Consider the following 14,311-nt stretch of genomic DNA (forward strand, 5'->3'; position numbering starts at 1 on the left):
GTTTTTCATCATTTCTTGCCTGCACATGAAACCATAAACACAGTGCTACTGAAATAACTTTGTGTTGAATAACTGGGAGATGGAGTCGATCTGCCTACAATTAAATCTAACCTAATTGTAACCTCTTTTCTGCTTTCTAACTGAAATTGATGTGTGTCAGTTGGTGTGACTGCTATTCTGTTGGTACTGAGATTTCTAATTGGGTCTATTTTTTCACCTTAAGGAATTGGAGAAATGTCGACTATGGGTGTTTTCACATATAGTTCTTTTTAAATGAACCGTACTCCGTCCTGTTAAAGTGGTCTCGAAAGGGAACTAGCTGCAAATGGTCTCAGTGCTTTTGGTGTTCACAATACAATTGGACTCAAAAGGGACTCAGTTCTGTGTCTGGAAATTTTTAGCATTGATGAGCTCTCAGACCACTTGCTGTTCATTCTACAACTCCTTTACAATAGTTTAATAGTGAATATGCCTTTCAAAATGGTTCCTTTACATATCATTTGGCTGAAATGCTATGATTTGGATGAAAAACAGAGCAGGCAAAGCAGATTTAAAGTGAAATACCAGAAGCATTTTTGATGCTGAACCATCAAAATCAGCTTCTGGCTCTTGTGAGTGGTAGGCGTAGACAAAATGCATGCATACCCTACATATATTACACACACACAGTATATGAATAGTATTATACAGTAACTATTGTTCCTGTCACCGACACAATGCTATTATTACAGCTGCCTAACAATTTACTGTAAGCTTTATAACATAATTGCTATCACCACAGTGGCTCTATTAGCTTATCTAGCATGTTGCTATATAATATGCTGACCTGATTATGGGACCACATGACCCCATGGAAAGCCATTTGAGTTGTTTTTCTGCTAGGTGACAGAAAACTGGCGCTATATATACGTACAACAACTCTCAAGATCTTTATCTATAAAGTAAAATGTGAAGCAGACTGACACCACTTTGATTTCACAATGCACAAATCAATCAAACCACAAAAGGACCCACAAATGAACTGTACTGAGACCGCCTCCTGAGGTGGTCTAAGTACGGTTCATGTGAGTCCTTTTGGGGGGGGGGGTCTGAGATCATTTGGAGTGTTCACAGATGTTATATCGGCCCGAGACCGCTTTGAGTGCTCAAATGAACAAGGTGTGAAAACGCCCTAAATGAATATCTTAAAATTGATCAGTCGCCTCTAAAAAAGCATGGTATATGTGATGTTTTATGTACTGTACATGTCATTAAGTGTGCTTATATCTTTGTTTGAGTGAATGTGACTGTGTATGTGTAATTTCACAGCTGGGAGCTTATGGATCTTAATGAACACAACACAACTGTGTGTAATCCATCCAAAGTGACCTTGATCAGGAGAGTATATAGTATGTGTATGAGGGGGGGTATGTGTGTGTGAGAGATATTACAGCTGGACAGTGCCCTCGCTAAAACCTTTTCCAAGCATACAACTTCTACTGCATAAAACAGCATCATATAATTTTATCTCAATGTCTCATTTAAATTGTACTGATGAATCATTTGCCTTCAGATGGGGTGTAATGATAATATGGGCCTGAAATGTAAATTGGTCAAAGTACAGGTACAGGATTTTTAACACTGGCTATTTTCACAGAACAAACAGAAAAAATTTATAGTTCTGTGTTGTGTTATTGAAGGTTCATTAAAAAATATTATACCAAAAATATACTAAAAATAAATTAGGTTTCTCTAACCAAACAATTTAATACATGGACTTGCACTATAGTGTCTTAAGGTGATACTGTGATGTACCAAAAAACATTTTGGGCTATACACTTGTCATATTGTGAATTTTTCATAACGCTTGATCCCTCATTTGACACGACTGCAACAGTTAGCAATTACTCAACATGACATATTGAGACCATTACTCACTTTCTCTTCTGGTGGTCTTCCACTTGAACCCACAGAGCAAAAACACCAGTATTTAACTAACACCTACATTGTGTACTTAATTCCAGGTGGGTATAACTGAACCTTTTTTGAGTTTGATTTTGCTGTGGACAAAATCTTTTGCTAGCAAGAGGTCTTATAATTGTGTAAAGACTTACTTGAATAACAGTGGCCAACCTCCATGATGTTTTTCAACCTAGAGAACAGGTCATGGATAGGAAGTGATAAACCAAAAACCACCTACTTTACTTCTGTTCAAGATTTAATGATGACAGCATAAATCCAATCTTAAATCCTTTCTGTTAATTCTGATCTGATCTCATTATCATTCACTTGTGCGTGTTTCAGCTTCAACATGCCTCATGACAACCACCCAAAGTGCCGGGAAGCAGGAATGAAGCATCAGTATCATGTCATGGCCCCGACTCTGAACTACGACACCACCCCATGGTCCTGGTCCAAGTGCAGCCAAAAGTACATCACAGAGTTTCTAGAGTAGGTGCCAATATCTTTCATTACATACACCACTCAACAACTTTCTCAAAAAAAGGTCTGTCCTTACGCTCCATATTTACCCTTTTCACAATGGCAAGTTGTATATACAGTAGCTCATATTGATGGAGGTTAACACAAAATCTTATTGGTAGTGCACGTCAGCAAATCTCTCTCTCTCTCTCTCTCTCTCTCTCTCTCTCTCCATATTACAATATAAAGTCAGTGTTGTTTGTGCCACACTTATTCCATCTTGTTTTATCTTTTTTATTTATTTTTTATTTAGGGATGTTTGCTAGTTGAAAAAAAAGATCAATCACAATCCTCTTGTTTGAGCCACCCTACCCCACACCTCTCTGTACTTTTTCTATATTCCTTTTTCTGTCATTGTCTTCTTTTCTATTTCTCTCTCCTCTCTCTGAAATGCTGGACAAACAGTCATTTAGTCGTCGACATGCCTGGTCCCTCAGCAACGGTGTCCCAGGGCAACGGTCCATTCAGGGCTTCCAAAGTGGAGCAGCAAGCAGTGGCCCCAGTTGAAGGGTTTCCCTTTAAGATGGGAAATGTCAGTTAAAATTAGATTCCCGCTGCATGCGACTCTTTGATCTGCTCTCCAGCGCAAAAACCCGTCTGCGGCTCTTCACAAAAGACGGTCTTGTTGATGAGGCTCGCTAGCTGCGTTGAAGGTTGCGGATGCAGGGTGAACTTTCCATCCAACACAACACAATCTGCTGCTTTCTGTTCTTAGCCTTCACGAAAAAAAAAAAACCCAACAACTTTGGACGGAATGCACCACAGCATGGGAAGGATGAAGGGTCCTTTTCCATACAGGGCAGTAAGGGACTCGTGGGTGATTTTTGTCGACTTCTCACTTATGACACAAAATTCGAAATGTCAGTAGTAGGACGGCCGACGATGTTTTTCCTGGGTGTCAGAAAAAAATTGCTTTGCTTAACAATGGTGGTATTTTATAAACACTGAGTTGAGAGCTGGATGTAGAGCACTTGTCATAGTGCTTCTATGTTAGTGGGAATGAATGGGAACGCAAAGCCCACTGTTTCTACACTCAGACAAGGCAACAATACACAGCACTGATCAGCGCTGCACTTCGCAAGAGCCAATGTGCTTAAGTATGTCAGTGTTTTGACTGCCTATTCTCCTGTAAGAGCTCTCTAGCCCTTAACACTCTCCTGTCAGGAGACAAAAGAATGCACACATGAAGGAATGCACACACAAAGACACATGTACACCCACAGTCTGGCAAAGAATGACAGGCACACACTCTATACATACGCACAAATTCAAGGAGTACATCCAAACACTTGAAATGAATAGGCCTTCCTCAGCTTCGGTGTATGTATGGAACGAATTAGTTAATCATCACAGGTGTATCTTAAAGTCAGATAAGCGGCCTCACTCTTTTTTTTATTAAATTATTCTGCAGAAAAAATAACATTGTTCTTGGCTTTTTTCTCCGAAGTCCAAAGGAAAAGCCTTTTCTTTATTTATTGCTACACAGTTATTGATGTACACACTGATATTGAATCCACATCATTTCTACCAAATGACGGTCCCGTGCAGCTAGGAGCAAACTTGGAGGATTAAGCTGGCACTTGGACTCATGCGCTGTAATTAATCAGTTGGCTGGTCTGAAACCACTTTTATTTGGACAGCATCTTCAGTGTCAGGCCAATTAGCTCCATTTGCAAGGCATTTATCTTCTCTTTTAGAGTGTCAGTAAGAGAAATGGTCAATCCCGTTGAATGATTATTGAGTTAATCTCAAGGAATAGAAGACCCAGACCATTACAAAACAATTCTCATATCTTTGGCTTAAAAAACATAAACTATGATCCAAATGATTTATCATGAATTAGATTTATATACCTACTTTTACTCCTGTCTCAATGACTACGTTTACATGGACCGCAATAATCTAATTATTGAGCTTATTCTGAATAAGATGATATTGTGATTAAGGTGTTTACATGAATCGCTTTTAGAATACTCCTTTCATGTTCCCGTTTTACATGTTATAGAACATAGATCAATTAACGTCACACGTCATTATGTCACCACGCCACGCCATCTGACGTTCCCTCAGAATTTCACGTATTAACATACAGTTCGTCTTCGTTATGGTACCGTGTACAATTTTGGCTGTTTCATTTTTAACTTTACTAAAGATTCAAGTGCAGTTAATTATTTGTCATGCTATACGTGCTAATAGACGACTGCTTGAAGCCGTGGGCTGCGTCCCAAACCACATACTTACCTACTATATAGCAGCTGAAATGTATGTATTTCGCCTACTATATAGCAAGTAAGTCAAACGGTTGCGCACTGCCGTGTATGTACGTGTCCTGTCGCAAAATGCGGTGAAAACTCCCAGACGACGTTAATAATGTGATTAAGGTGTGTACATCTCTGTAATGCACTTCCATAATGCGACTAAAACAGGAGTACTCCACACGTCTTAATTCCATTTGTGTTTACTTCGAGTATGACCTTAATCGGATTAAGGTAATAAAAAATTGCTTTTTACATGGTAGTTTCTTAATCAGAATATCGTCTTAATCGGGTTAATATTGGATTATTGTTGTCCATGTAAACGTACTGACTGTTAAACTCCACCAAAGACAGTTATGCTATACATGTAGGACTATTAATCAACCATATATCATGTAACAAAAGACACACTGCCCTAGTCTATTTTTTTCAGCATGCGCACTCCACTGAAACTGAATAAGTAACTGCAAGTCATTTTATTAAATAAACTGATTTTAGAGAATTCCTCCCAGTCATTACCAGGTATGCCAGGGTTTGGCCTGCTTCCAGTCTTGATAGATTTCTAGCATCAAAACCCAAATATATTTTAAGTTCTGTGCGTTCAATACGTTCTTTTTATACAGTAGTCCTGCTGTTTTTAACGAGCCCAATAAAATGTTAATACTTGATGCACTGAAGTCCGAGTGCTGAACAACATGTCAGAATTGCCTGTACTATACTGCAGATGTGAGATACGTTTTCTCATCCTCTTTTAAACCTTTGTGTGTTTTCGTCTCAACAGATGAATTCCCTAAAGCACACATACTGCTTTTAACCACTTTTTTTCTCTCGCTGATAACAAAGGTGCCTCTGACCGTTTGTGGGCCTGAAAGAGCTGTGACAGAGGATAAGCTGAGGTAATGAGAAGGCTCGGGGGATCAGCTGGGGCTGGATGAAACAGGTGTTTAGTCCCCTGTTAGTGGACAAATTGCATGAGCAGCGTCAACATGTCTCATAATTGCACATCAAACTACTATTGTGGTGCTCCGTTTCCTTTTTTTTTCTTTTTTCTCTGTTGGCAAAGCGAGACAGAGAGGGCAGGATCACAGAGCAGGCTCTTTCCAGGGACGTTTGCTGTATTTTACTGAATGACTCTGTAATACATAGCACTGAAAGACCTATTCAGGGTGTAAATCCCACATTTGTGTACAGTGCACAGGTGAGCATGTTTTAAACAGCTGTTCTTTTGTGACCTTGCTGTGTTCAAAGGTTGGGTGTAGTGAACAGGCTGTATGTCACTAGAGAGTAGGCTGTGGTGCAGGATCAATCTTATGAAATTAGATTTTTCACAGGTGTGTATGCGCCTTTAAATCCCTCCATTTTGCACATTGTGAAGAGGAACACTAAGGTACTGTTGGAGTGGGATTTTTCTCACATTGACTCACAGCCTCTGTGAGGTGTCCAGGAGCGCTAATGGAGACAAGACATTTAGTGGCTTGAGCAGGTAGCAAAACAGACCACCCACTGCTACCCAGATTATTTCAGGGTTTTGTTAAGATTGGCTTGTGCAAAGTGATTCAGAAAGCAAGTTCTGCAAAATAGGCATGAATACAACTGACACAGTTTTGCCAATGAAGATAAAACGAACTAATGCACTTTGACAAATACATATTGATGCTTTTCTGTTTTTTTTCTGGCAGTACTGGTTATGGGGAATGTTTGTTGGATGAACCAGTTGGCAGGTCCTACGACCTCCCTGTCAAGCTCCCGGGTCAAATCTACAATGCTAATCGACAGTGCGAACTCATGTTTGGACCAGGCTCCCAAGTCTGCCCATTCATGGTAAGCCTTCATATTTGAACATGTCTAGAGATTTTATCAATGATCAGTAAAGCAGAAATGTAAACAGTACAGTTTTTTTTGTGATTGTGTTGGCCAAAGGTTTTGCTGTGGCTTTTAAAAAAAATTTGCAATGCAACTTGCAGGGTTTTTGTGCTTTTTTTTTTTGTGGAAAACTACTTGAAATGGCGAAATCGCAATTGCACAAATCTTTTATTATTTTTTTTTTCTTTTTGCAAATAACTTTTTATTGGTTTTTAATTGCAAAAAATGAAAAAACGAAAACCAAAGATGAAACAAGACACAAAAACACAAAACAAAACAAAAAAACCAACAACTATTCCATGCAAGATCTAATTATTATATTCCATACAAGATATAATTATGTCTAGGGGGGAGAGAAGACATTAAAAAAAACATTAAAACGATAGAAAAAGCAGTAAATACACAACATATCTTTATACATATATACGTATATACATCCATACCTACCTATACACATACATATTAGATACATACTGTATATATAAACTCACACACTCTGATGAAAAACAAGGCAAAAACAAAAACACAAACTACGTCACAATTGAATCACAGTACTCAGTCAACAGATGAAACTAATAGCAGCTGTTCAACAGAAATAAGAGCGTCGGATCGACACAAGACAGCAGTGTGGATCGAACCATCCCTTTAAAATTGCTTTCTTAGTTGCCGTTAAAGCGGCCATCAACACTCTCTTTTGCTGTAAATTAAGTGACAGGTTCGAGTCATCTCCTAGTAACAGCAAACCGGGACAGAGTGGAACATCGACTCTGAGAAGAACAGAATTCATTTTATTAATCACATTCAGCCAAAGACTCATAATGCAAGTCAATGTCAGAACATATGAATGTAATCACAGACCGAACCAGTGTTACATTTTTTGCATGTTTTGTCATTAGTCAGCTTCATCAAATATGCCCGATATGGTGTGACATAAATCCCGTGTACCAGCTTAAAATGTATCAGTTGATGGGTCAAATGTTTTGATGAAGTCAAACCATTACACCAAATGGTATCCCAATTCATATCAGTACCCAAAGTATTGAGGTCTTTCGCAGTGATGTTTGTTGGTAAATGAGATCTTTTATCTGTACTCACGTTTGCCGCACGTCAATCGACGAGGGCTTTGACTGAATGCGCATTGTGATGGTGTCACATGACGTGTCTTGGCCCAAATCTGCGGAAAATCTGCCGTAATTTTGAAAAATTGCAAGATCCTCAGAATATTGCGGAGTTTGCTTGATTTTGCGTTCACTTCTGTGATCGCAAAACCACAAACCCTTGGAGTTACTGATAATCAGTATTGGGTAAGTTACTCAAAAAAGTAATCCACTACAGATTATTAATTACTACTTTAAAATTGTAATCTGATTACATTACTGATTACTGCATGTAAAAAGTTATCAGATTACTAATTACTTTACTTTCACGTTACTTCCAAAACCTGTCAAACCTATAAAAATACACTACAAAGTGAAACTCATAGTTCTTTCAGTAATTTTAATGTGCGTCAATATATGACATTAAAAAAAGATGGATTTATCATAAAACTTGCCTCGGGTGTTGTTACTGTTTGTAGGACTACCAGACCGATAAAATGTAAAACTTTTCTAACTAGGCTAGTTTGGTGTCAGTAGCCAAGGGGAAGCACAGCTAAGCTATCACTGTATGGGTTTAGCTGCTACAGTGCCATGCAGAGTACATTATCTTTCCTTATGCTCTGCTAATATCATGTTCACGTAAACTGGAACTCATAGACATTTACACACCTTGTTTTCCTGCTCAGCATCACGGGATGTTACTTTTTCAGTTTCAACCCATTTATTGATTTAAAAAAACACATATGACATATATCCATTTTTCCTCACACTGACTGTGAGCTAGCGTTCGGCAGAATTGAGAGACTGAAAATTACAACACCACCATCTTCATTTACTGATGTTCAGTTATGTAGTGACAAACCTCTCCAAGTCAAGAATTATTTGGGGGTAAAGAAAAAATCTCTGGGGCAAAACATGATTTATTTAAAAAAAATAATTTTACTTAATATTGTTTTCTTAACAATAAATTTGTAACTTAATTTTATTGACATTAGTAACTGTAATCAAATTACATTAAAAATTTAAAATGTAATGCATTACATTACTGTGTTATCAGAAAAACTCATTAGATTGCAGTGTTACACCCAACTCTGCTGATAATAATTATGTACAGCTGACAAGTTGTTTTATTAAAATTGTAAGTACGAGTGTGATTATTAGTGTAAACAGTTCACTGGTGTCTTGGTGAACAAAATTGATTAACACAGAGGATATTGCCCTATTTGCACAGAAGTAGTCTTTTCAGGGAGCAAGACTTGAGTGAATTTCAAAGCAAGCTGTCCATATGGGTATCATATAAACGTTCATAGATTCCTGCATTACATCATTGCCTACAGGGGTTTCCAGTACTGCTTGATAGTTATGGTCCCCAAATTGTAATAATAAAGGTACTTTTTGATGCAGTCACCATGAGGTCATGGTGCTAATCTTCAAGACTGATAGATTGTGCAACCATTGCATTGTCATTTATTCCTTATGGGTAAGTAAGATTGCTTAATGTGGTAATGATAAGCGTAACTTCTTAAACATATGTTTGACTTTTGTGATGTTATGTACTGTTGCATCATCTCCTATAACTTGGGAAGCTCGTAAATTCCCATCATCCAATCGAAGGTAATTTAACTGATCTAAAGGCCTGGATATTAAAACCTGTTATACAGCCTTGAGTGAAGATCTATGATACAACATTGAATGTACTGGGGTCACAGCACAAATTAGGGAGAATCCTGCTGTGGTTTTGTAGGAAAATGACATCACCTGAGTTAATTTATGCCCTTGTATTACAAGGACTATTACATATTTGAAGCACTGAAAAACACTGTTTTATTGCAGCTAAATCATGCAGAATCAGTTTTGGACTACTTTTGAGGTAAAATGAAATTATTTTTTCTTTATATTTACATGATAAATAATGATATTTTTGGTATTCTACCCTTATCACAGAGACAGTGTAAGAGGCTCTGGTGCACCAGCTCTGAAGGGGACCATAAAGGCTGCCGCACGCAGCACATGCCCTTGGCTGATGGAACTGAATGTGGACATGGCATGGTGAGGCTCTTTGCCTACTATTTAGTTCTGCTATTTTTGTCTGGCGGTCACTGGTGCATTGCATTGAAATGTCAACACTGTAGACAAACGTAATATGAGCTTTCCATGGTATTTGGCCTTGAAACACAGTTCATGCTTAGTGATTAAAGATCCATTTTTAGACGATCATGCGAGCTCATGTAGATAATGTCTAGGCGTTGTTTCATGTTTAAATATCAGCAAAATCTTTTTTTTTTTTAAAATGTGAAAATGGGAAAGCATGACTTTAAAGTAGCCACCTGATGAATAACAATAAATGACTCTGTGTAGTTAAATAAGGTCGACGGGTTTGTGTGTTGCGTTACTTTAGCAGTCTACCCTCACAGCAAGGCTTCTCTTGTTGTCCTTCATCTCTGTGATGTTATGCTAATTAGCCACATTTTAGGCCATGCAAACTGCACTAAAGGAGTAATTGGGGGACTGGGGAGGGGAGAATGTTTTTTTTTTTAAGAGGAGGGCATTTGAGCCTTTGAAACAGGATGCCATCTAGCTCTCAGACAAGTTACCTTCTTCTGAACTCATGACCCTCAAATCTCTTTAAGATGTGGGTAAGTGGGTCACTGGTCAGGGAGCTCTGGGCTTAGACTAGATTTCACACAAAAGACCCGCATTGCTGATTCAGGTTCAGTAAAGAGAGAGCTGTGGAAAAAGTGGGGGTCCCTATTCCTTCTACACAGCCTTTTTCCCTTACATAAGAAAACTTCAAAAACACAGGGTGAGAATGTGTTCTCAGTAACAACGGCAATCCCAGTATCGCAGCACAGAGAGGCGGAGGCATTACTACACTTGAGGGCAGAAAAGTCAACCAGAATGGCTGGTACATTAATCCAACCAAAACAACCGCAGTGTCAATGTCATGGGGTTTTCATGTACTTGGAAACCCTTCACTTGTTCTCATTAACTGGCGAACTGTCATGCAGCACAAGAGTACGTGCTGATGTGAACCATTTGTTGGTTGTTTCTGCTTTGTTGCTATGAGGACCCAAGTTGGGGTTGATTAAAACCATAAGGGCATGATGGGGTTTGTCTTGATGTTAAACTTGATATCATTATACATTAGTGAAATGAGCCTCTTTTCACTGAGAGCTGTCCTTTGAACATAGCATCTTGATTGTTTTGGTTGCTTGGGTTAGTCAAGATGATTAGTGCAGTGGGTTGCTAGTTGGAGCTCTACGACACTGGAACAACACAGTGGCATAAAGCGTCGTCTTTTCTTTTGTTTTTATGCGTCATGGCACCTGCACCTTTGTTTGTGGTGCTGAGGGTTTGGTGTCATCTCCATACTAAGCACTTTGAAGTAGAGGGAGTTGAAAGAGTAGGGGCTCTCGGTCTTAGCTCACCTGTCTCTTTAGAGTTCTTTTATGTGGGGAAGAAGTCAGGGAGGCCACTTAAAATTCTGCCTCTTATTCCATCTCACTCTAGACATCTCCTAAATGTTGTGATAAAGTCACTGAAATTAAATATATTAAGTATGTATAGAGTAGCCTTCCTCATTCCTAACCCTAACCCTCATTCTTTTCTGCAATTATATTACAGGTGTACATTTAATCCGTAAATGTATTATACTAACCTGGATCATCATGGAAAAGACAAGGATAATCATATGCAATCTTATCCACGGTCAATTACTATTGAACGTTTAACAATTGCTGTGTCATATAAAGTTACTTTGTTTTAGTCTTATAGTAAATTGATGGCTTTATTGTAATGACTATAGAGAGTTAAGGACATTTTAGAGAGAGGTCCTTAGTACTAATGGTATTTAATTTCTTTGGGACGTTTAAAAAAAAAGTTAAACTCTATTTTCTTCCCCTTTCTTACATCTCACTGGCTGGGTGCTAGCGTGAGTAATGTGGTCACGTGACCCTGGTGATTCGTCTGTCATCTGGTTCAGTGAGCCTTGCACTAAAGCGGGCATCCCATCACTTGTTATCTCTAAACAGCACAACAGCTCTTCTCTAACAAGCTCAGAGCCGGAGTGGAGGAGCTCACAGCCCTTATGGTTCCTGCTGTCTGAGGACGCCACACATGACTCCACACATAAAGAGCCCTGGATTTCAATAGCATGAAGAATGTAGTTGGGTAAATAGTTTGAACCTTGTGTCTACCTTCTCATTCCTGAAGGTTTGTTAGAGAACATACCTAAACAAACAGCATCATGAAGACCAAGGAGCTATAAAGTCCTGGCCAAAGTATCTGTCAGGGTTCGGTTCTGAAAAGAAAACTTTAAACATCTTGTGGAGCAGCATTAAATCCAGTTTTAAAAAAATGTGTGAAAGTCAGTGACTGGGAATGGCACTGTACAAAGCCCAAGGAGTGTCCCTGAGAGTCATCTGAAAATCCTGAAAAGTTTAATTTCAGACATTAACTATCACTGTAAAACATTCCTTTTTATCCTATAAAATGCTAATTGGTATTTTGTGTGCATCACATGAGAGGAGGCCTGGAAATACCCCGGCTGCTTGTCATTCTTCAATTACAGCAACATCCACTGGGTTTTCCAAGAGTCCGACTAATATAAAGAGTAATAATAGAATATACACTGATCAGCCATAACATTAAAACCACCTGATAATGTTGTGTCGGTCCTCCTTGTGCCACCAAAACAGCTCTGACCCATCAAGGCATGGACTCCACAAGACCTCTGAAGGTGTGCTGTCGGATCTGACACCAAGATGTTAGCAGCGGATTCTTTAAGTCCTGTAAGTTGTGAGGTGGGGCCTCCATGGATCGGACTTGTTTGTCCAGCACATCCCACAGATGTTTGATCGGATTGAGATCTGGGGAATTTGGAGGCCAAGTCAACACCTTGAACTCTTTGTCATGTTCCTCAAACCATTCCTGAACAGTTTTTGCAGTGTAGCAGGGCGCATTATCCTGCTGAAAGAGGCTACTGCCATTGTTGAATACTGTTGCCATGAAGGGGTGTACTTGGTCTAGAACAATGTTTAGGTAGGTAGTACGTGTCAAAGTAACATCCACATGAATGCCAGGATCCAAGGTTTCCCAGCAGAACATTCCCCAGAGCATCACACTGCCTCTGCCGGCTTGCCTTCTTCCCATAGTGCATCCTGGTGCCATCTCTTCCCCAAGTAAGCGATGCACACACACCCAGCTATCCACATGATGTAAAAGAGGACGTGATTCATCAGACCAGGCTACCTTCTTCCATTGTTCCAGGTCTGATGCTCACATGTAGGCGCTTTCAACTGTGAACAGAGGGTCAGCATGGGCACCCTGTCTGGTCTGCAGCTCAAATACACAGCAAATACGGTCAAATACGTAGCAAGCTGCAATGCAGTGTGTGCTCTGACACCTTTCTATCATAGCCAGCATTAACTTTTTCAGCAATTTGTGCTACAGTAGCTCTTCTGTGGTATCGGACTAGACGGGTTGGCCTTCGCTCCCCGCACACATCAATGAGCCTTGGGCGCCAGTTCACCAGTTCACTAGTTGTCCTTCCTTGGACCAGTTAGTAGGTAAGTACTAACCACTGCATACCAGGAACACCCCACAAGACCTGCAGCGTTGGAGATGCTGTGACCCAGTCATCTAGCCATTACACTTTGGCTCTTGTCAGAGTCACTCAAATCCTTACCCTTGCCCATTTTTCCTGCTTCCAACACCTCAACTTCAAGAAATGACTGTTTACTTGCTCTCTAATATATCTGCCCCTTGACAGGTGCCACTGTAACGAGATAATCAATGTTGTTTTTGTTTCAGGCAATTGTTAAAAACATGTAAAAGGGTGATTTACTGCTTATATGCTTGTAGCCTTGGATGAAATGGTTGTAAAAAATGCATAATCAGCCTGTTAGTGTATTTTAAATGCATTTGTGATATGTGCTTCTCTCTGATCTTCCCAAGACATTTTACAAGACATTTTATATCAAAGCAGCATAAAAGAAGGCATTGTGTCAGATTCGCGATTAAACTCAGGGGAACGCTCACGCTCCCTGTAGCATGCCCTCGTCTCACACAATTAGTGCGAGATAGAGGAGTCTTGCAAAAAGTCAGGTGGAAGAGAATTTGCTGGCACTGGCTTGGCGACTTGGCCGTCGTCTCTGGCAGCTATCGTTGAGCCCCAATCGACTCTCTGGCTCGATACACAGTAGCGATATCACCTTGCTCCCTAACCTGCCTGCGCTTCCATGAAGAGGCCCAAAAGGATTTGATTTAACAAATGAATTGTTGTTTTGGTTGCCGTGCTCCTGAGCTTGCCAAGCAATCTAGTGAGAAGGACTTAAGTGTTCTTTAAGGCATTTGCTTTGTACAGTTAGTCTCAAGAAGACAAATAAAATCTAATTCAGGTTTTAATGTCATTTTGGCTGGAATTCCAGCAGGTTTTTATTCAGCAGGTTTGTGAGACCGTGGCTGATCTGTGTCGCTGATATTTCAGAAATAAATGGCCTTTTGAGTGTTTAAAAGCACATCAGTGTTCGAGAAAAAAAGGTACAAAGACGTTTTTTTTTCTTTACAAGCACTGGCCTAGTTAACATCTGTGTTTGTATGTGTGTACTCTTTAGTTCTCTCTGAATGATGTAACAT

At 39.5% G+C, this 14,311-nt stretch overlaps 1 protein-coding gene across 1 annotated transcript in view; it reads left to right on the forward strand.

The window, feature by feature from the left end:
• Positions 1–14,311, forward strand: part of LOC128617851 (A disintegrin and metalloproteinase with thrombospondin motifs 20) — a 101,685-nt gene that overhangs the window by 35,706 nt on the left and 51,668 nt on the right. The window contains exons 9-11 of the mRNA XM_053641036.1: positions 2,284–2,430; positions 6,395–6,536; positions 9,620–9,724. Coding sequence (XP_053497011.1) covers positions 2,284–2,430; positions 6,395–6,536; positions 9,620–9,724 — 394 coding nt within the window. The remainder of the gene's footprint in view (positions 1–2,283; positions 2,431–6,394; positions 6,537–9,619; positions 9,725–14,311) is intronic.

The sequence above is a fragment of the Ictalurus furcatus genome, chromosome 14, assembly GCF_023375685.1.
Source record: "Ictalurus furcatus strain D&B chromosome 14, Billie_1.0, whole genome shotgun sequence".
NCBI lineage: Eukaryota > Metazoa > Chordata > Actinopteri > Siluriformes > Ictaluridae > Ictalurus > Ictalurus furcatus.